The sequence below is a fragment of the Emydura macquarii genome, unplaced genomic scaffold (genome assembly GCF_026122565.2).
Source record: "Emydura macquarii macquarii isolate MOO-44397 ecotype Brisbane River unplaced genomic scaffold, CSIRO-AGI_Emac_v2 contig_1790, whole genome shotgun sequence".
Lineage (NCBI taxonomy): Eukaryota > Metazoa > Chordata > Testudines > Chelidae > Emydura > Emydura macquarii.
The window spans coordinates 24,755,924-24,778,111 of NW_027131927.1; the positions used below are offsets into that span (position 1 = coordinate 24,755,924).

The 22,188-nt window shown below is 39.2% G+C and overlaps 1 protein-coding gene across 7 annotated transcripts in view; it reads right to left on the reverse strand.

Annotated features, from left to right (window-relative positions):
* Positions 1-22,188, reverse strand: part of FAM13A (family with sequence similarity 13 member A) — a 184,612-nt gene that overhangs the window by 66,560 nt on the left and 95,864 nt on the right. For 2 of the 7 annotated variants that reach the window (XM_067557172.1, XM_067557171.1), the window contains exon 1: positions 10,585-10,863. The exons of the other annotated variants lie outside the window; for them this stretch is intronic. In XM_067557172.1, coding sequence (XP_067413273.1) covers positions 10,585-10,613 — 29 coding nt within the window. In that variant the 5' untranslated portion in view covers positions 10,614-10,863. Of the gene's footprint in view, positions 1-10,584; positions 10,864-22,188 lie in introns of those variants that run through there. 7 annotated transcript variants of the gene reach the window in all.

Genomic DNA, 22,188 nt, shown 5'->3' on the forward strand with positions numbered 1-22,188 from the left:
CACTGGCTGGTTAGCTGTTCCTGTAAAGGGGAGCACACAATGCACTTTTCAAAACTGCTATGTAATCAGGCTCCTCTGCACTAGCTGTGTCAAGTCACTTAGTTAGCATCTCTGTATGTTTGTACACTGGGAATAACAGCCACCTCCCAGGAGTGCGGAGAGGAATAGTTAGCATTTGTAGAGTACTCTGAAGAATTAAAAAGAGCCACGTAAGTGCCAATTATTATTATTATTGCTTTGTAGAAGACAAACTACAGCATATGTGGATGTAACACATTCTACAAAGTCAACCATTTATAACAGAAAGAAGGTAATCACTACAGCCTATGGTAGCCTTCTTACGTGTGTATTTGTCTCTATAATTTGTGGCACATTCTTTATTAAATCAATAAAAAATTACCTTATGATTCATGAGATCAGAGGCAGAGTTTCCATCATTTACTCATTACACTTCAATTACATAACAGCTTTACTTATAGTCTGAATGCCAGGACAGTCCCAATGGTGTACACAGAACATTAAAAATAAAGCCAAAGTATAGAACAATCCACAGTACTGTCAGGACTTCTAGATATCAATGTAATTTGGAATGCCTCTTTGTATAGAACAGGCAGAAATCAACTTCATCGCAACCATACACACTCTCTTGCCCTATCTTAGGGCTACCAGTTAGTTCCCAGGTCACAGAAAACATTGCAATGACATTAAAAAGGTCAAAATAACTTTCTTATAGGCATATCCACTCTAGATTTTTGGATGGGTTTGTTGGAGTGATAGCATTAGGAGAAGAAGTTGCTGTTTGTTTCAGCTATCATTTTTTTCCTTTGTTTGCATTATGAATTGCATTAAACAAGTTTTAAATATAAACAAACATATATTCACCACTAGATATTTTGGCAAAGTAAACCAGAAGAAAAATTATTGACAGCATTAATCAGAGGGGAAAAAAAGAACCATTTCTTTTAGCTTACATAATTATGAAATTTCACCAGCTAAATAATAATTTTAAGTGTTTTATAACTGCATATATCCAGGAGCACTAACATGGGGCCACCTCTGGGATGAAAGGTAGCAATTTATCATGTCACAGCATCATCACAGGGAAAAAGGAAGACTTTGGACAGGAACACTAGGGTAAAAAGTATGCTATGGTGTCTTTGATATCCATGTAGAGCAGGTTCTCTCAGTTTTTTAGATCTATTCCAAAAAGCACATCCTCTCCCAGATAAGTGTGTGTTAGTTACTTTATCTACTGTGCACAGGAAGGTTGACGACCTGTGTAAATCATGCAAAGATTTGAACATGTAAGTTAGGCATTCCCAAAATTGGATGTTAGACCATCAAGCCCCCTTGAAATCTAATAAAATTCCCATTTATAAATGATAAAAATTAAAAATTATAAATGATATAAATGGTAACAAAAGATATAAACTACATTTCTTAGCCTGCTGCTGTAAGGTAACATCTTGTTTACACACACACACAAATTGTAGTACCAGCAGAATTGGGAGTCTCATGAAAGAGATTTTAAAACAATGTCTACCTACTTTAATGCTTTGAAAAAATCAGATACAAGATACAAAAACCAAACTAATAAGCAATAATATTTAAACCATAAAGGGTTACCTTCCAATTGTTATACCATAAAAGTAGAAATGGAATTGAAAGCATTTGCACAGGACTCATATACTGCCAGACAATAAGGATGTTTCTTTAAAGGAAGATTACTGACTGGCATAATGAAATATTTTGCTCTGAAGGATCTATCACTGCAGACACACAGCAAAAAGTGATCCCCACCATGTACCCTTCCAGAACACAGCCCTGAACAAAATGCTTGAAGTCTTTAAAAAAAAATGTATGTGGACTGTACTGTAGAATAGGAATTAGATAATGACCTTCTCAGAAAGAAAGGATTACTTAGCACTTGCCACTGTAGAACCAAGTCAACTGCTCGCACAGGGATCGAATGAGTGAGCAATTCTAAAGTTAATTTTCTATACATTCTAAAATTCTATAGTCCTCAGAAGAATATTCACCCTTTAGAACCTGCTAGTCCCATCTGTAATCTACAGAACACATGTAGCAAATAACTACTACTGGGTTTTTTGGCTGTAAATTGTGATTTTACATGCTATTTATGGCCACAGGGCACTGAATATATCTGAGGAGGGGAGAAGTGATTCAAGTTAATCAGTTGTCTGTTCAGCTGCCATTCACTGGCAATGGCTAAGCAGTTGACTGGGGAGCAGAGTGGACTAACTCTGTTCCAAAGATTTATATACGGCTCCCCACAATTAGGATTGTGAACAGACATGCATGCACTTTCAGACAATCCTTCAAAAGGAGGTAGTTTCTCACTCACCCCCCACCAACATCTAAATCCTGACCATGTCCTTGCTGCTAAAATAATAATCTCAATGGATCTTTAGTTGTCCTTGCTGCTAAAGAAATGGTATTGTTGCCATACAGAAATGGTATAGTTGTCTCCTACTGAGCTGATGAAAAAATCTTACTTGTCAGACTGGGAGAATGCCAGTAATGTTCCCTAGCCGGTGTAACACATATTAGGCTACTGATCTTTAAGCAAATATTTTTCTTACGGAAAATACACAAAACATATTGTTTCTTGTTTTCTTCTTTCTGGACAACATCCATGAAGTTTGAACTGTTCACTGATTCATTTTCATAATCCACACAAACAAAAACACCCATGCACTATATTCAGCTAGCAGTTACTAGCCAGGCAGAAACGGCGTCATGCAGGTAACACAGCAGGCAGACACAGCCTGTTTGAAACACATTGTAAGGAATGCATTCATGAACTCTCAATCAAGTCAAGTCAAAAGAGAGGGTGGCTGTTTTCTCTGCAAAAAATGACCAACACACACACACACACACACACACACGACAACTATTTTTCTGAATGAGGAAATCTGAACGAAAACTTTCAATGCTTATAAAATACAGAGCTGTGCCATTGCTTTCCACGAGCCTTTGTAAGGATGGATTGCACTGGCTCCTCAAAGATGTTCCCACCACCACATGGCAAGTTCTCCAGGTTCTACTGTGCTTCTGGTCGAAGGCCAAACATTCACAGCCAATGCATCTGAGAGTATCTATCCTGGAAGCTATTTCCCTTCCTTTTATAACATGGGCATTACAGGTAGGCCATACCTGCTGCTGGCCTGGGTTCATGATCTTAGTGAAGAGTATTTTTTTAAAAAAATCCTTGTTTCTCCTTAGATAAAATAAGAGAACAGACAAGCCTCTGCCAAAGCTTCAGCTAATTCTTGTCCATTTGGACTGATAGTTCCTAATGCAGATAACCGGTACTGACGACTGATAAACTTTTCATCCCAGGATATCCCAGAATCCTGGCGGTCTAGAGTATCAAATGGCCAAGCTTGTCTTTGGCTAAGAGCTGTCTCCACAATCACAGAAAGGCAGAAAGGCAGCTCTATAAAGGTACAGGGACTGGAAAAGATCTTTTTTTTTAATCCTGGATATGTTCTAAATTAGAATGGTTCAAAATGAAGTTTGACTGAAATGTCAATGATTTTGCACTGGAGACAAAGGACCTAGACATTAGCAGGGTTATGCTTCTCAGCCAAGGTCATGTTTTCCTATGCCTTGCCATAGACCGCATGTTTGTTCTGTCCCGAAAAGTCAGATAAAAAGAAAGGCTCTCCTTTCCCCTCCATCACTTTTCAAAAAGCTATTGTGGACTTTAAAATAATTCTATTTTTTTTGTTTTTGTTTCAACACTATTTTTATGGAATCTGACTCTTGTTGCTACTTTTACAGACAAATGGAGGAGCCATGGAAAAGTTAATGGTATCATTTTACTACTGGTAACTATGCTAAAGCACATTTTGTTATTTTGGGCTCAACTGGGAAATCTGCCATTCTGAGACCAAAAAGGCATCACAGTCTAGTTTTCTTCCTACCATTCAGAATCAGCATGTCAGGCTAATCCATATGTGTAAGAGACAGCAACACTTTGCTTCTGCAAAAGATTTTAGTGGCACTTTTATGATTTGCTATTTGATATTTATAAATCTCTGTAGAATATTTCTTAATGAAATTATTGGAAACAGTCTTCAGAGGAAACCGATATATGATGATATGGTAGTATTTTGCACTGACTGTATAGCTTTCCTCACAAATTCTTCGGCATTCCCCCCACTTTTTTTTTTAAAAAAGGTCAATGTGGTTTGAGTGAAAGGTGCAAGACTGAAATACCCGATTAATCTTTATTGCATGTGATTTCTTAACATCACAACTGTTCCCTTGTACTCCTTCTTCAGAACACTGGGCAAAAGAGAAGGGTTGGTAATGAGAAATATTATCAGGCTACTTCAGGTTCTTTGAAGAGAAAAAGCTGCAGACCAAAAACATTAGCAATAGTATTGAGGTGGGGGATGGAGAAAAAAGAAAGCATTATAACTAATCGAAATAAAACCCAGTTTCCTTTATGCAAATAAGAGGGAATACAAATTTAACTTAATGTTGTAAAACAGCTGTTTCAGCGCACTGAATGGTCACCATTAAAAATCAACCTTTACCTTCAGTTATTAAGAAATACCATTGTGATTTTCTACTCTAATTACAGAGGGGGACTGTGGCATCTCAGAAACCACTGTGTAGTAACTGTTGGCAGGTGCTGACTTTTTTTTTTTTTTTTTTAAACAGAGACCAGTACTCTTCATTAGTTCTGTGGATGACCTAAAAATCAACTTTCATACCCAGCAAACATCAGAAAAATATTATGTCTGTAGCACTTCTCTTCTTGATGGCCTCAATTCAGCAAAGCTCTTAAGCACGTGTATAACTTTAAGCAAATCAGCAGTCCCTCTAAAATCAACTTGAGCAAATAGTTACTTTTACTGATTGGGGTCTACACAGCAAAATACTAGACCCATATTCAATAACAGTTCTCTTTCTTATGAATTTATGACCCATGTATAATCTGTAAGGCCCTTAATATTTTGGGGACCTTTGTGGTATTGAGTTAGAAGGTTCAGAGGAGTTTCCCACTCCATTTTCTGCAAAACCTGAGTATTTCCTCTTAAGGTCTCTCATCCAAGCATTGACCCAAGTGGACCCTGCCTTAGCTTGTGAGGGTATGACTGTAGGATGTGAGGAAGGCTGGATGACCTCTTAGCATGAGATCTCCACACTAGATATCAACATGGTTGAGCTGTGTTCTGATTAAAGCATTGTTTTATCTGGCTTTTTTTTTTTTTTTTAAAGGCCAATTTTATAAAAACAAGTTGAGAGAAATGTGCAGACTCAGCATGTCATACTACTGAGAAAAAGACATAGTATTAGCTAACATATATGCCTCAACAAGGTTCAGGCATCAGTACCCAGTTTATAATGGGAAGCCACTCTCTTTTAACCCTAGAGAAAGCCACTATACAGTATATGCGTGAATCATTTAAACCACTACTAAATATCCACTTAAACAGCTCTGTGCATTGCCTCAATAATATATACTGATTCATGAGGCCAAGAAGATGAAGGACTGCATGCTCAATAACAGAAGCAATATTTCCTTCAGTCTGAGCAGTTTTGATGTACATTTTGCCTGTTTTCCCACATTACAAACCAGCAGTGTGGAAAGAGACATTACAATTAAGCTATGATTTTGGTGCAGTAGTCACATTTTCAAGGGAATCATGAACCTGAATAAAGTCCATGACCATCAGCAGCATCTCTTGTCCCACGGAGCTGGGCCTGGCTCCCCATTCTGAACATTGTGACATGGCCCACACGATTGCAGAGCCACTCCGTAGATGCAGACAGAGGCAGTGGGCCAAATCTGATCAGTGTTGGACCAAAACTAAGTGGCAACCATCCCTCTGTCTCCATCTACAAGGAGGAGGAGTGGATGTGCCAAACCTGAGTGGTTCCATAACTACATGGGTCACATTGCAACACCCATAGCAGAGAGCCAGCCCCCTCAGCCCCATGAGACAGGAGCTGCTGCAGAGGGATGATCGTGGATGGGTTTGCTCTCCAACACGCACCCATGAGCTCTCTGCTCCCCACTTTCCCTGATTTATCTTTTTCCTCACACCTCTGCTATGCAATTTATTAAAAATCTTTATGACAAAATTTTAGCACTAATATTAATATAGCAAGATAAGCAAAGTGGAACCTCCCCTTCACATTCCAAACTAAAGTCCACATTTACATTTAACTTTGTTTATCTGTATCTCTTGAAAACAACAATTGTATAATTTTGTACAATTACAATTTTGTTAAATTACGGATATGTTTTTCTTTGTAAGCTGCTGTAAATGCTATTCAACCTGGTCCTTCTTTAATTTTCTCTCTCTTTTTCTTTTAAGATTAAAATTAGTTCACGTTTATGATTTAAAAAATAAAAAAGGCAGGGCAGAGTCTTGTCTCCTTATTTATGATTTGGCAATGTTCTCCAGTAGGATAAAACCAGAAAACAGGTCAGTGGAAGGAATGACTCCAAGAGTACTCCAGTCAAAATTGCACCCTTCCTTAGAATTTACCAGTGGCAAGGTGTACATGGTTTATACAAACATTGCATAATAATGGAACAAAACTGTGATTAAGTAACTGCTTACTTCAGGGCTGCTTCTGAAAACTTGATGGGTATCTAGTGAACATGTTGAGAGGCCCAATCTTTCAGTATTAAAAAAAAAAAAAAAAATCTAGATTTTCTTCCCTAATCTGCCAGGACTGGCAAGAGAAAGTAATTGAACTTGACTACAGATAGCTCAAATTAACATATGATATTTCATTTACAATATTAATCACATAGATAAATATTTATCACAGAAAAGAATTGGAGGCAAAGCTTAATAAAATGAAAGATTTACAGATCAGCTGGCATTTTAGGAGCTGGGAGCCAACTCTCATTGAAATCAATGGAAAGACTCCCATTGGTTTCGATGGGCACTGAGTCATAGGTCTAGCAGGTCAGGCCTGGGACTTGAAGTCAAGAGATATGGACTGAATTCCTGGCTCTATTATAGGTTTTGTGTGTGACCTTCCACAGGTCATTTACAGTCTGTGCCTTAGTCTCCTCATCTGTTTAATAATTCCAACGCCCCTCCAGCCCACAGAGTTTAACTGTGAAGTTTATTTCATTAATGTTTGTAAAGCACTTTGTGTTCCTTGGAGGGAAGGTGATTTAGAAGTCCAAAGGATAAATATGATTTCATCAGGCTTATCTTACACTATGACTTTCTGATCAGCTGCTCATTGCACTGAAAAAGAAAAGCTAAAATAAACAACCTATCTTTGGTTCCAAAAAGAAGAAAATGCACTAGAACAGAAATGGCTTACTCTAGCTAAAATACAGTTGTACTCATAAAAACAGAGATGATAAATGAAACAATCAGATTAGTGACTGTGAAATCCCTTTGCTTCAGGCAGCCCGGCTGCAAATTATTATTCCCATTATAAATATATTCATAAAAGGGGTTAAAAATTTCTGATGTGGTTTTCTTACTCCTTCCTCCAATTTGTTTATTTTGGGCACAGTATAAAAACATGAGGCGCCACTAGATTGCACAGAGTCTAAATCACACACATGGCTCTCTTATCAGCTGCTTTAACCAGCAATGTGGCAGGTACATTTTGTGAAAGCGGCCACAAGTTTCAGCTTCATGAAGTCTGTAACAGAACATATACACTCAGCTAGAATAAATTTGATAAAATATGAATCAAGATTATGGTTAATAAGATAACTTTATATAATTATGTTAGTGTTATTCAGAAGAATACTTAACGTATTAACTAAATGAAATGAAAAATGTCATTTACTGATGCCTATTTTGAAAAACAGGAATGCAGTTAAGTGTTTTGGGAAGAGGATATACGCCGTAGCGGAGTATCAGATGTACTGCACATTTCACCTCATGTGCCACAATAGAGCGTACATGCATACTGCGTTTCTCTCTTACTAAGGTGGCATGCCATCCCTTAGATAACCATCTATATACAGTATGAAATGTGTATGTACAGTACACGATTATGTGCATACATATAGATTATATAATATTATGTGATATCTAGACAGGCCTTCCCCTACATGAATATCTTGAGTAGAGCTGGGCAAATTTTTCAGCTGAAACTTTCTTTGCTGAAAAATGCAGATTTGGGTCGACCAAAACATTTTGCCAATGCATGTCTATTTTGCCAAAATGCTTCGGCTGGAATGAAAACAAACCCAAACAATTCAGAAGTATTGAAATGGTTCATTTTGTAAATGAACAATATTTTGATTTTTCGGGCTAGGTTCAGAAGTAGATCAAGGCCCCACAGTTGTAGGCATGGCACAAAAACATCACAGAAAAGATGGTATGTGTCCCCAAGACCTTACAATTTATTTTGTGCTGATAAGCCCCGATCTGTGGGGCAGAGGTCCGTCCACACAGATATGATTGTAGGATTCGAGCCATAACTTGGTTGCTGTTGGGAAGAGATTGATTTTCTTAAAAGGGAGAAGGGAATGAAGCTCATTGTACAAGTGCTTTCATCTGATAGTCTGTGGAGTAACACTCGGAAGTTGCCACTAGCCTGCCTATCAAGTAAGCCTCAGAGAACAGTGCACCCAGGAATCTAAAGTTCTGTCTTCACTGTTGAAAAAATTATGTTTTATCACAAGATACCTTAACACATATCAGCTCTCCAGCTGTAAAATATTAATGGTGCCAAAGCATTGTAGTTTTACCTTGAAGTAAACTAATCAAGGTCAACTCCAGTCACCTAACTACCTTAAGGATAGGATTTTGAAGCAGGATAGGTAAGGCACAGTTATCCCACTGTAAAAAAACACCTTTTTGGCAGTGAAGAGATAGCCTGGAAAGAAAAGAGATTCTAGGTTAGGGTGTTCTAAGATGAAAGAAGTGGTGGGGAGCCCGCAGGACTTTATATGCATCTGCCTAGAAATCAAGGGAAATCAGGTGGTGGAGAAACCAAGAACAACATTCATGTATCTATTCTAAATTATTACTTTTAAATACAAAACCCAAATGATTCTACACTATATGCAGAATTTCATCACTGATTCAGAATTTTAATAAAGCTTTCTTATTTAAATCAATGGTGGTATTGATCAAATACATTGCATTTCTAACAGCTCTCAAGTTAAGTATTTCAACTAACAAAAGCAAGGAGCATAATCAAGGCAGCCTTGTGAATAAGAGCTACTCTCCTGAGAAGAGAACATATTTGCAGCCAAGAGGCTGCTAGAGAGAGCACAGTAACTGGCACTGGTTCTGACAGCAGACAGACAGTATCTGGGAATTGAAATCAGCACATTGAATACTTCATACTGTAAGGCATAGACAGTATTTCTGTTTCGCTGCAATCATCAACATGGAGGCCTCTTGACTGCATTACTGCAAAACAGAGCTCTTCCTGCACAAAACATCTACCTGCACAGTGCAATATGGTTTGGACATCAAATTCAATTACTATTTATCAGTACAAGGAAAACACAGCAAGCTCAGAGAAGCTGCTAAAATTACAATGTTGAAAAAGCATGATCAATCACTTACTATATTTACTGTTCTTTAACTTGCATTAAGGTGAATACTCACTATATTTTACTGAAGGGGGGGAGGAGGGGACAAATACACCATTTAGAAAACAAACACCAGACAGCAAAAAATATTAATAAGTGACATAATCATGTAATTGATTACATTTTCCTTCAATTGGTTATATACTTCCATTTTAAGAGCTAAGCTGCAGTTTACCCTACACTATTTTAGCATAGACATACATCAGCAGTCACTGCTAAGAAGCTGTGTCTGGGTGCTATGAAAAGAGAATAGTCGTTCTATGAAAACACAGCTTTTCCCCTGTTCCAAAGGCTACTGCAAAGGCGGATTACACCTGACATGTATCTGGATGAAAATATTAAGGGGATCAGACATCTCTAGATGTGTTCTGTAGGTCCAGCTGTTAATTTTTCATTACTGCACTACTGCCATCCATGGGAAACCCCTACCTCAATCAATATGGGAGAAATTTACAAAGGCACAAAGGACATTTAAATCAATGGGATTTGGGCACCCAAATCCCTTAGAGTCCTTTCAAAATACCTGTCTGTGTCATCATGGTAGGCTTCCCACAAAGGAATCGGATCATTTTTGTACTAAGCACTGAAACCTTTACACAGAAAACAAAGCAAAGATGTGGCTAAAGAGCTGGCCAGATACATCCTATAAACCCATCTAATGTGTTTCTGTGCTCACACCCTTTCCTCCCTTCTCAGAAACCCTAGAAATCCAGCTATTTCCTATTACGTATTCTATGTTTGAGGTGGAGGAGAGTAAAGAGGCAAGTCAAGTCTTTTACACTGAGCTAATCAGAAATAAGAGGAACTTTTAACAACTGCAGAAGTCTCACTCAGCAATGAAAAAGATAACATCCTGTAAACTTCTGTTAGGAAAAAGTCATCCATAAATAATATACAGTACTACTAAATTGTACAAGCACTACTACCATTGCATCATTTAAAATCTGTTAATGATTAATGTCTACATGAATCCAAATAACTGCTAATAAAAAAACCCAGCAATATACCTTTGCAGAGGCATGATTTCACAAGCCATTCCTGAAATAAAAGTTTATAATGGTGACATACAACTGTTTCTTCCACAACAGGTTTTTCTCTGCAGTGAAGATCTTCTCACGCTATCAACAGTATATTCCTATTTCCTAACCAGGAGAGAGGCGTAGGATTAACACTGCTATAGGCTATACAGAGAAAACTCACTGGAGAATACGGCAAAACTACTTTCACTCTAGGAAGCTAGCGCTTAAGTACCCTCTCCAAACTTCTCCAAGTAAAAGTAATGCTGTGTTATCTGCAGCTTCACTCTACAATATACGCTGCTGCAGTACTCTTTGACCTTTTGTTCCAGGGAAGCAGCTGAAGCATCTAGCCAATCAGGAACAGCATCTGCAACAGTTCTGTCTGCCTACCTCCTCCTCTTCTGTGGGCTTGCCATCCTGGTAACCTGAAACTTTCCCCAACAACAGTTCCACTGCTGAGGCTGACAATCAGAGGACACGCAACCAATGGCTGCTGCTGAGAAAAGCACACGCAGCCTCTTAAGGAACCAAAAGGCTCCAGCAAGAAACTGCATTGACATTAAGAGGAGGTAATTCGTACTGTCAACCAGACTTTAAGAATCACCAGCAGGATTTAAAAAACAAAAAACAGGTCATCTTCAGCAGGAATTTTTTTTTTTAATTGATGTGCCTACGTGAAAAGGCACAACAGGTTTCTCTAGAGAAAACGGTCTACGTGATCCCTGTGCATGCCATGCCTGCTTGTATTTCCTGAAGATATTTGTTTCCACACTGCTGCAGACGTCTGCTGCAGATTGCAGTACAACTTACTCCAGACCTGTGACATCACGTCAGGCACGTAGCTCTCGCTCCTTTGGGGGCGAAGGGCAGAACGGAACATCTCCTGATGCAACCCACTGCGTCTTGCTCTTAATAAACAAAGAGGTGCCACCAACCACTGAGAGCCACATACACAGCCAGACAATCAGTGAATGTTGGAAATGCAACCAGTATCTAATGAATAAGGATTAGATGGGTCCTCAGTCACAGTGAAAAAAGAATTAAAATGTGTAGCCTGGGGGGTTTAAACAGCCACAAAGTCACACACATAATCCAAGCGAGATCAGAATCTAGTTGTACTAAAAATGCAAATAACAGTGGCTGAGCCATTAAAAGTGATCTTTTTCTTTCAAGTGAATTTTGTGGAAGTCAAAAAGTGACAGATCGAAAGCCCTGGTGACTGAAATTTTGTCTCCAGAACAAGAACAACATGGGAAGCAGCCGCAGTTCAGTTCTTATTTATCTAGGTACAGCACCTAACACAGAGCGCACCTATTTCAGTTAGAGTCCCTAGGTGCTAACAATGCAAATAATTAATAATAATGTTAACGCAGTGCATAGAGGCCAACTAGGTGAGGCCCTCGTGTGTCAAAAAGTGTCCTCTCACGGAGCCTCACCAGCATTCCATCTCACACCCTTTTCTGGAAGGACCAACCCTAGGATTAAAAAGGGAGCTCATATTCTATGTTCAAACTGCTATTTAATGCCAATAGTGAGGGTGGTTTGTTATGCTGATTCCTGTCCACTCGCTGGATTTCAGCCTAGTCTACAGTAGAAAGGGTGCCATACCAGCAAGCCCTCCCAGTCTAGATGCAGCTTATTCTTGCAAAAGGGTAATTTTTGCTGGTATAGCTTATACCAGTTTCCTGGAAGAAGAAAGATATATTTTACATGGGTATAATTTCATCTACACTAAAGCTTTTGCCACTATAGAAATGTCATTTTAAAAAAATCCCTTCTGAACTGACCCTACTATCTTGGCAAAAGTTGCTAGCATAGACCTGACCTTAGAGGCTACTGGAAGTGCTACATACCTAAGCAAGATGCCAAATTGATATCCTTTGTATTTACAACACAAGTACCATTTAATGAAACATTGAGCAAAGCCTCTTGCCTAACTCACCATAACTTAACTAGAAGCGTATTTGTGTTTCAAATTTGTGTTTTGTCATCCTGAGTTTTAAATGAGTGACCTATTCCAGCCATGCACACAGTTCTGCAGAGGAGCTGTGTGTTCCAGTGAACTGGACTAATGGTATAAAACTGAGATTACAACGAAACTGGCTCCCATAAACATCTATTAACTGCAAAAGGATTCTCAAGGAATCCCTGCTATCCTCAGCAAGTTGTACCAATGTTTCTAAAGATGTTTATAATGCTCCAGCCCCAGTGATCTCTTTAAACCTTAATAATTATTATTTATTGTGGTAATGCTGAGGAGTGCCAGTCTTGGATCAGGGCACCACTGTGCAAACAAAACAAAAAGATAGTCCCTTGCCCTAAAGAGCTTAAGCCTTAATGATAGAAATCAGTTTCTTAATAACAATGGGCCAAACTGAGACGTACTGTAAGCAAGCGTAACTCCAGTAACTTCAACGGAATTGCATCAGGTTTGAATACGTCCAAGTGGCTTTTTCTAATGTAAACATTCAGTGTTCAACAGTTGGACAGAAAATGTATCAAAATAACTGAATCTTTGCAATAAAATTCAGCAGATAAATATTCTAATTACTTTTATATTTTTTCTAATATTTTACAGTATGTAGTGACTGCCATTGATATTAAAAAAAGATCCTAAAGTGCTTTACTATTGAGACATATCTCTGAAATGCAGCCACCTCTGACACTGAGGAAGCATCCAGAAGGGCAAAAGGCGCACATCAGATTACACAACAGTGCAAGGAGGAGAAATTCTCATGAAGAACACAGCATACATTCCCTACTCTTATGAAAAATACCATATACATACAAAGAGAAAGAACCTTCATTTAAGTAATATCTCTCTAGTCTGAATCCACTCTACTATTTCTATCCTGGTTTTAAAACAAACAAACAAACACACACACACACACACACACACCCCCATCCAAAACATCTGCATTCAGCGTTTGCAGTTGAGAGCACATTTGAAAGAACATAAGAAGAGCCATACTGGGTCAGATCAATGACCCATCAAGGCCGGCATCCTGTCTTCCGACAGTGGCCAATGCCAGATGCTTCAAAGAGAATAAACAGAACCGGGCAATCAAGTCATCCATCCCATGTCATCCAGTCCCAGCATCTGACAATCAGAGAGGCTTAGGGACAACCAGAGCACAGGGTTGCCAATCTGATTTCTCTTTCCCAACTACTTAGGGGAGCGGGGTAAATTTGTTTTAACAAGGAGATTATACTTTATATGGATTGTTTTATTTAGATCGTAGGCTTTTCAAGCCAGTGACCATCTCTTACTCTGTATATGCACAGGGCCCAGCACAACAGAGCCTCAATCTCAGTTGGGGTCTCTAGGCCTTACCATAATGCAAATAAATAATAAATAGTTTACATGGTATTTAGCAATACAGATGCTGGCTCCATACAGTGTAGGAGAATGGACAGGAACTGTAAATGTCTAATGGTATCAGAAGAGTGCACAGTAGCAACAGCACAGATTAGTTTTACTGATGTTCCCAATATGCCCCTTCCGATGCCTTCAAAAACTGATGCCTCCACATCCTCTGTAGCTGTTGCCAATGGCAGCCCTCAATCTTTAGGATGAGGAAAGCTGGGGGGCATGGGGTGGGACCACCAATGGTGGGATGGGTGGGGTCATTAACCAGTTATTCTGTAACACTGGTGTCTTGGAAAACAAATCCACCGAAACCTGGAACATAATCCTGCATTGAAACTTGCCAGGGACACTGAGGCAGACATTTGGAATTTCTGGCATCCCCTCATTACCCACTGGTCAAGAATTCCCAAGAAATGTGCAATAACTTTGCTGCCACATCTAAAATAAACAAACACACTGCAGCAAAAGTTACTGCTTGGAAATGAACAATTTTGCTAGTTGGATAGGAAAGTTGCCTTGCTTTCTGCCATCTTCCTCACTGAAAACGGGAAGGCTCCCAGACTGAAGGATGGCATAAATAACGTTCTGGATAATGCCCTTGGTCATCACCATTTAGGAGCTAAAATTCTAATGACCTGTTGGCTGGTTCTAAGACAGTGGCTCCAACCCCATCTTGTAATCCTGGTTTAATATCAAGAGTTAGAGGAGCCAGGCACTGATGCAGGGGAAGCAGTGGCCAGAATTCATTAACTACATGTTTAAAGCTTCCATGCGGATGTAGGTCATATAAATTAGTTATGAGCAGAGTCAGCTCCTTTGAGAACCAAAAGATCCCCATGGATTAGCAAAGGTTTGCCAGACATCAGACAAGGATGCCTAAAATCTGCACCTCCTGGTCCCTCACAGCTGGAGAAGGAAGAGTTTGCATTTAAAAAACAAACCAAAACAAAACCAATGGTCCCTCATGCAGACACACAGGAGTAGGGGGCATGGTGTGGAAAAACATAAAGGAGGCTGATAAACTGTGAAGTGGCTCTGCTTTAGTGTGTTAAGCCGTTTGTTTAATGCTTGCTACTGCTGACAGGCTCACTGAAAGAAGGTCATTAGCAGTGCTTCTGCAAATTGTTTTAGATGTAGTGCTCTGTTGCATATGCACATTATAAAATGGTGCTGTTTTTTGAAAAGAGCAGCAGTTCTGATCAAGGCTTCTCTGCCATCTCAGATCCTGGGTATCAGCTGACCTTTCTCTCAATTAAGTAAATATTTGCAGCACATAAACCTCCATGGTTTCCTTTTAAATTAAATGTGTTTTTAGTTATCTAAGTATAACATAAAAGAGGAAGATTTAAATCATCTTATATATAAAATTGCTCTTTAGCTATAAAAAAAAACCCACCTTGTATAGTTTTTTGCCTTGATATTAAATGCACCTGATCCTTATTGGGCTGTGCTTTATTTTTCATATAAAACAACAATTATTACTGCCCTATTATGTTTCTGTAAATCTGGTTCTTGCCACCAGGATGCTAAGTCAACTAAAAAAAATCAGCTCCCACAACATTTAACTAGAAGTCTATTAAAGTCCACTTCAGAGAATTTTCAGATGAAAGGGGAAGTGATAATTACCAAAAGATTAACTTAGAAATTTACATCGAACAGAAGGACCAATCATGGCATTATTCTAAAATAAATTGTACGGCTCAGGAGAGTATTAATTATTCTTTAATGTTCCCTATGAAGCCACCACTTTCAAACTCAACGTCACCCTTTCTGTGCCCTTTTCCCATGGTGTTTCCCTTCAAGGGGCCTTTACTTCCCGCACCCTCACCCTCAGCTGCATCTTTAAGATTTCTAAAATGCCATGTTTGTGGCAAGGTATCATGGCTTATGTTTTCCCACACATCCACTGGCATGAAACTTTAATGCCCATTAAGTGCAGGGAGATCAAAGATGGAAGAATGTAGCTCCTGGCATTTTGCTAGAAGCCCTGTTTTCTCAAGGCTTTAATTATTTCTAGAGTAATGGCAGCTCTGAAATGGTTTAAACTCTGAAAAATGTAAAGAGGAGTAAAAAAGGCACTGTATGGCACAGAGGTCAGCCATCTCTATGGTATCTGGTATTCAAATTGGGGTAAGTCACACCAGTGGAAACTTGCATTTACACTGGTTCAGCACATCAGTGGGGATTTAAATCCATCACTACATTTGTATAGCTACATCAGTGCAAAATTCCCTTATCCTTGATCTCTCAGTACGAGTCATTTCTCACTATACACTATGCAGACCATGAACACTTTATTTATATCACAACCCCAAAACCTCTGCTTGTTGAGGATATATATATATATATATATATATTTCTCCCTTAACAGTAACTACCTTTAATAGTAATAGCAGATTAAACAATGCGTGTTTACTTTGAAGTCATTTTGCTATTGTAAAAGTAAGATTTTTTTCTGTCTCGCCAATCATACTTTTAATGTATGCTCTTACATAACTGAAGCTAGGTATCACATGTAAAATTTAGGCATCACACCATTTTTGTTGTTGTTGTTGTTGGTGGTTGTTGCCTGTACTTGTTAAATCTGTTTCCAAGATTAAACAAAATAAAGTCTCTTATGAATGTTTTATATCTCTATCCAATTTCTATTGCTCTGGCTGGCAAAACTCATTTGTCCACAGCAGGAGTACATTTTAGCAACTGTGTGCTTATCATGGGATAAATGGCATCATCACCTCAAGAGAACATTAGTGCAAGGTTTAGCCCAATCATATATCAGGATATCATATATCATCATTCTTACATTAAAGGCAAAATGGTCTACTGGACAGAGCTTTGGCCTAGAAGATAAAAGAACCTGAGTTCTATTCCCAGCTCTTCCTCTGGCCTTGTGGATAAACTTGGGCAAGTCACATTACCTCTTCATACCTCAGTTTCTCCATCTGTAAAATGGAGATACTACTCTCCTCTTTTGTAAGTGCTCTGACAGTGACTGGTGAATAAACATAAGAGGGTAGGCATTGTTATTATACAACCCTGACTATCATACAAAAAGGTGTGTGCGCTTTTACAGAAATATTATGGGCACTTTCAAAATAAGCTTGTTTTGGGCAGGGACAGGGCTTTCTTTTGTGTCTATCCCACTCCTAGTACGTTTGTATACACCATCAGAAAAAAAAAATAAGTGAAAAAAGTAAAGGTGGCTGAGGCCAAAATATTCCAACTGGGTTGCTTAAAACTAGGCACCTAAATCCATACTGGTACCACATTTGAACAACTTGCATTCATAAACTTTTATCAAGGTTTTTAAAAAAACCCAAAAAAGACACTAGCTGAGACAACGCATAAATAATCTCAGTTCCCCAAAAATCAATATTTAGAGACTGAACATAATGATTTGGACAAGAAGTGCCATGGCAAATCATTATTATACTGTTGCTTTCTCCCCTGTCTTTACTTTGCACACTTTACTGCACAGCAAGTATTTTTCCCAGTGTGAAAAGAGACCAGGAACTATGAACAGCACAGCTCCAGGGGGTTGAGGAAATAACTGATCTGTTTAATTGATTTTATAAGGATGCAGCAGTGTCTGCCACTTGGAAAACTTTACAGCAGTTATCCAATGCCTCGCTCCACTGTGATACACTTGTATCACATTGTAAAATGCCCACTAAAAATGAAGATACAGACTGTTCTAATGAAATTTTAGTTACATAAAATGTCGAAGCTGAAGATCAGTTCAGTGCCTCTTAAACATTCCTTTAACATTTACTAAATTATGTAGTAGCTTCTCCTTTTCAGAAACATCAGATGTGAAGCAGAGATATAAGCATCTCCTCATCAGATGTCTGATGGGAGTCTGATGTATGTTATAAGGAAAAGATATCTAAACAACTTTTAAAAAACCCCAAAACTACTTGTGAACATGCTGGATAGATGCAATTTTTGGTGTAACAATTTGTGCATGTAAGCGATAGCATTTCCATATGAAAAATCCATTGGAAAGAGTTTTGTGTATGTAAAATGGTTCCTGTGAATAAGCAAAACACTGTGTGCATATAATTAGAAACTGCGTTTTCAAAATGTAGCCCTTAACTGTCCACATAAAGCAGCCTGAATATCACATTTAACAGACCTGTTCAAAAGATCCATATACATTGGGTGGGATTCAATTTCTTTCAAAAGGATAAAGGAGTAACTGATACCTCTCAAAATGTATCGGTAAACAGGGAATCGCCATGAAGCAGGTGTGTATATAGTGAGGCCCCACAGGAATTGGGTCTTGGCCCTCTGCTATTTTTAACATTTTTATCAGTGACCTGGAAGAAAACATTACTGATCAAATTTGCAGGTGACATAAAGATTGCAGTAGTGGTAAATAATGAAGAGGACAGATCAGTAATACAAAGCAATCTGGATTGCTTGGTAAGCTGGAAGCAAGCAAACAATCATAGAAATGTAGGGCTGGAAGAGACCTAAAGAGGTTATCTAGTCCATTCCCCTGTGCTGTGGCAGGATTAAATAAACCTAGACCATCCCTGACAGATATTTGTCTAACCTGCAATGACAGAGATTCTACCACCTCATTTCAATACAGCCAAACTAAGTCAGACATCTAGGAACAAAGAATGCAGGCCATATTTACTGGATAGGGGACTCTATCATGGGAAGCAGTGACTCTGATAAAGACATGGTGGAACTCATGGTGGCTAATCAGCTGAACATGAACTCCCAGTGCAACACTGGCTAAATGGGCTAATGTGATCCTTGGGGGTATAAACAGGGGAATATCAAGTACGAGTCGGAAGTTTATATTACCTCTGTATCTGGCACAATACAACTGCTACTGGAAAACTTTGTCGAGTTCTGGCGTCCACAATTCAAGACAGATGTTGATAAGGTGGAGAGCAACAAAAAAGGATTAAAGGATTAGAAAACCTGCCTAATACTGAAAGACTCAAGGAGCTCAATCTACTTATCTTAACAAAGAGAAGGTTAAGGGATGACCTGATCACAATCTTTTAAAGTATCTACATGGGGACCAGAAATGTGATAATAGCGCAATCTAGCAGACAAAGGTATAGCAAAATCTAGCTTCAATCTAGCAGACAAAGGTATAACAAGATCTAATGGCTGGAAGTTGAAGCTAGACAAATTCAGACTAGAAATATGATTTTAAAAATTAACAGTGAGGGTAATTAACCACTGAAACAATTTACCAAGGGTTGTGATGGATTCTCCACCGCTGGAAATTTTTAAATCACAATTAGATGTTTTTCTAAGATACTCTCCTGTTCAACGATAGACATTCAACTTGAAGTAGGAATTAATTCATGGAAGTCCTAAAGCCTGTTTTATGCAGGTGGTCAGACTAGATGATCACAATGGTCCTTCAAAATCTATGAGTCTATGAATGAATTGTTCCAGAATGGTGGATAGTTCAAATCTGATGCTTACAGTAGATCACTAAGACATTACCTTCCTCTGTTAACAAAGCCTAGTTATAATTAATTCATATAGTGGTACTTGTGGAAACGAAACCCAGTCAAATTATTTAAAGCCTGTATTAAAAAGGATTATGAAAATAAGTGTATAATTAGTAAATTACTAAACTAAGTAAGATTTACTAGACATATTGTCGTAAGGAGGAAATTAACAGAAAAGAGTTATCCTAAAGGGCCAATAATGCTGTATCAAAGATTTCACAGACATAAAACATACACTATCATAAAAAAGGCCTTGTTTGGAAAGTTGTTTAAAGCTTTTAACAAGAAGATAGCTGTGACCTTACCTAAGGAGGGGCTAGTGATCCTCCATAACGAGTGTGCTATCTACATCCACACTGTGACCTTTGTGGCTTTTAGCAATGCATGGGCGTTCTAACTGGCAGATTGCCCCTACACTGGAAACTCACTTGCAGCCGCCCAAGTGGGAGAAGACTGAGCTTTCGACAAGCTGCGCAGATGGGATTTGTTTAATCATCTTATGTATTTCCCTAGCTTCACTAACTGATCCCCTCTTGTCCAAAAGTAAAATAAGCCAACCTCAGCTAAATTTTGTCAGGTTTTATTTTCTGCATTGATGAGTAAAGACTATAAAAGGATAATCCTTGGATAAAAAAAGAAGTAATATGTAATGCTTTTTTTCTGCAATTCTGCTGGTCCTTGTTGAAATGTAGGAGCTGAAATTCCTTTTCAACAGATAGCTAAAAAATCTTAAAATTTACATAATTGTTCCTTTACTCACTGGGACAGCAGGAAAGCACCCATCCAAGCCATGTGGTTCTCAGTTATTGATCATGATCAGTAAATATGCCCTCAGCTACATTTCCCCATGGAACAGGACACTCAGAGCTTTTACAGTCTATCCTGGGGAGTCAGATTAGATACCACTGCTGTTCTTGAAAAAGAAGCAACGTCCTTTACAGGAGATGCCACACACAAAATCAGCTGCTTCAATTTGTTCCAATGGCCTATCACCTCACAAGATGGCACAGAAGTTCCTTCTTGCCTTCTCTGCTGGAGAAAGAGGAGGAGGATTGGGAGCTGGTTTCTAAAGCACTTTCCTGGAATGTATCACGCAATGAATGACTGTGACAGACAATGTGCAGTGGGATTAGGGTAAGACATATGGTATAAAAATTGACTAGATTCTTCATCTGCACCACTCAGCTTACATTCCAGTATACAGGACACCAAGCAAATAAAAAATCTGGTTTTGCAGAAGTCTCTTCAAAAGTGGGCTCTTTCTTTAACACTGCAAGCTGATGAAGTCCTGGCATGTTCATGTGTATTGAAATTTCTCACGGTCTTCTAAAAATGATTATAGGTTTATAAAACTATTCTCTCTCTCTCTCACACACACACACACACACACACACACACACACACACACACACACACACACACACACACACACACACACACACACACACACACACACACACACACACACACACACACACTTTAACAATTCTGCATTGTCAAAGAGAACAAAGAGTATCCCAGGCCCACGTAAAAGCAAATATCAGTCAGTGTCAAATTTTAACATTTCCCATTTCAGAGAGGATCCATATACATTCTCTGAATAAAATTCTCTCCCCATCAAAAAAACTTCATCCATTTCACACTTTCTGATTCCCCAAATAACTCCAACAATCATGACACACAGGCCTCACACAAGACCTTCACTCTCTCCCTCTCACACCTGACTCCATCACTCTCCACCCACTATACTTCCTAAAACACCTCATAGAAATTCTTAAGGAGTCACCCAATCAGGCAATTGATTATTACTGTAGCAGCGGTGGTGAACGACGATCATCATCCTGTGGAAACTGGATGGATGGTGACTGGTTGTGGGGGAGTGAGGGAGAATGAATGGGGCATCTCCTCTGGTGGTAGGCTGGATGGTGAGTGGCCAGTTGGGAATGGGTCCCTTTTGGTGCTAGAAGTGGGCAGCTTCCCCTGACTACTAGTAGTCTCCCATAGCTGATGACAGGTTCTCTCCCCAGATAATTAATGAGAGGGTTAGGTGTGAGTGTGAGCAGTTGCTAGCTCATACTGGAGGAAGTGTGGGACTCCAGACTTGCTCCCAGTACCAACTCTTCATGCTCCAGGCTGGGGCTGAGCAAGAAGGCACCAGTGGAAGGGGTGGGGTTGCAGGACTTAGTGCAGCACCAGTAGCTTAGCTCGGGCTCTTCATAGTATCATAGAGTTGGAAGGGACCTCAGGAGGTCATCTAGTCCAACCCCCTGCTCAAAGCAGGACTAACCTCAGCTAAATCATACCAGCCAGGGTTTTGTCAAGCCACAGCTTAAAAACCTCTAAAGATGGAGATACCACCACCTCCCTAGGTAACCCATTCCAGTGCTTCACCACCCTCCTAGTGAAAAACTTTTTACTAATGTCCAACCTAGATCTCCCCAACTGCAACTTGAGACCGTTGCTCCTTGTTCTGTCATCTGCCACCACTGAGAACAGCCTAGCTCCATCCTTCCTGGAACCCCCTTTCAGGTAGTTGAAGGCTGCTATCAAATCCCCCCTCATTCTTCTCTTCTGCAGACTAAACAAGCCTCGTTCCTTCAGCCTCTCCTCATAAGTCTTGTGCTCCAGCCCCCTAATCATTTTTGTTGCCCTCCGCTGGACTCTCTCCAACTTCTCCACATCTTTTTGTAGTGGGGGACCCAAAACTGGACACAATACTCCAAATGCGGCCTCACA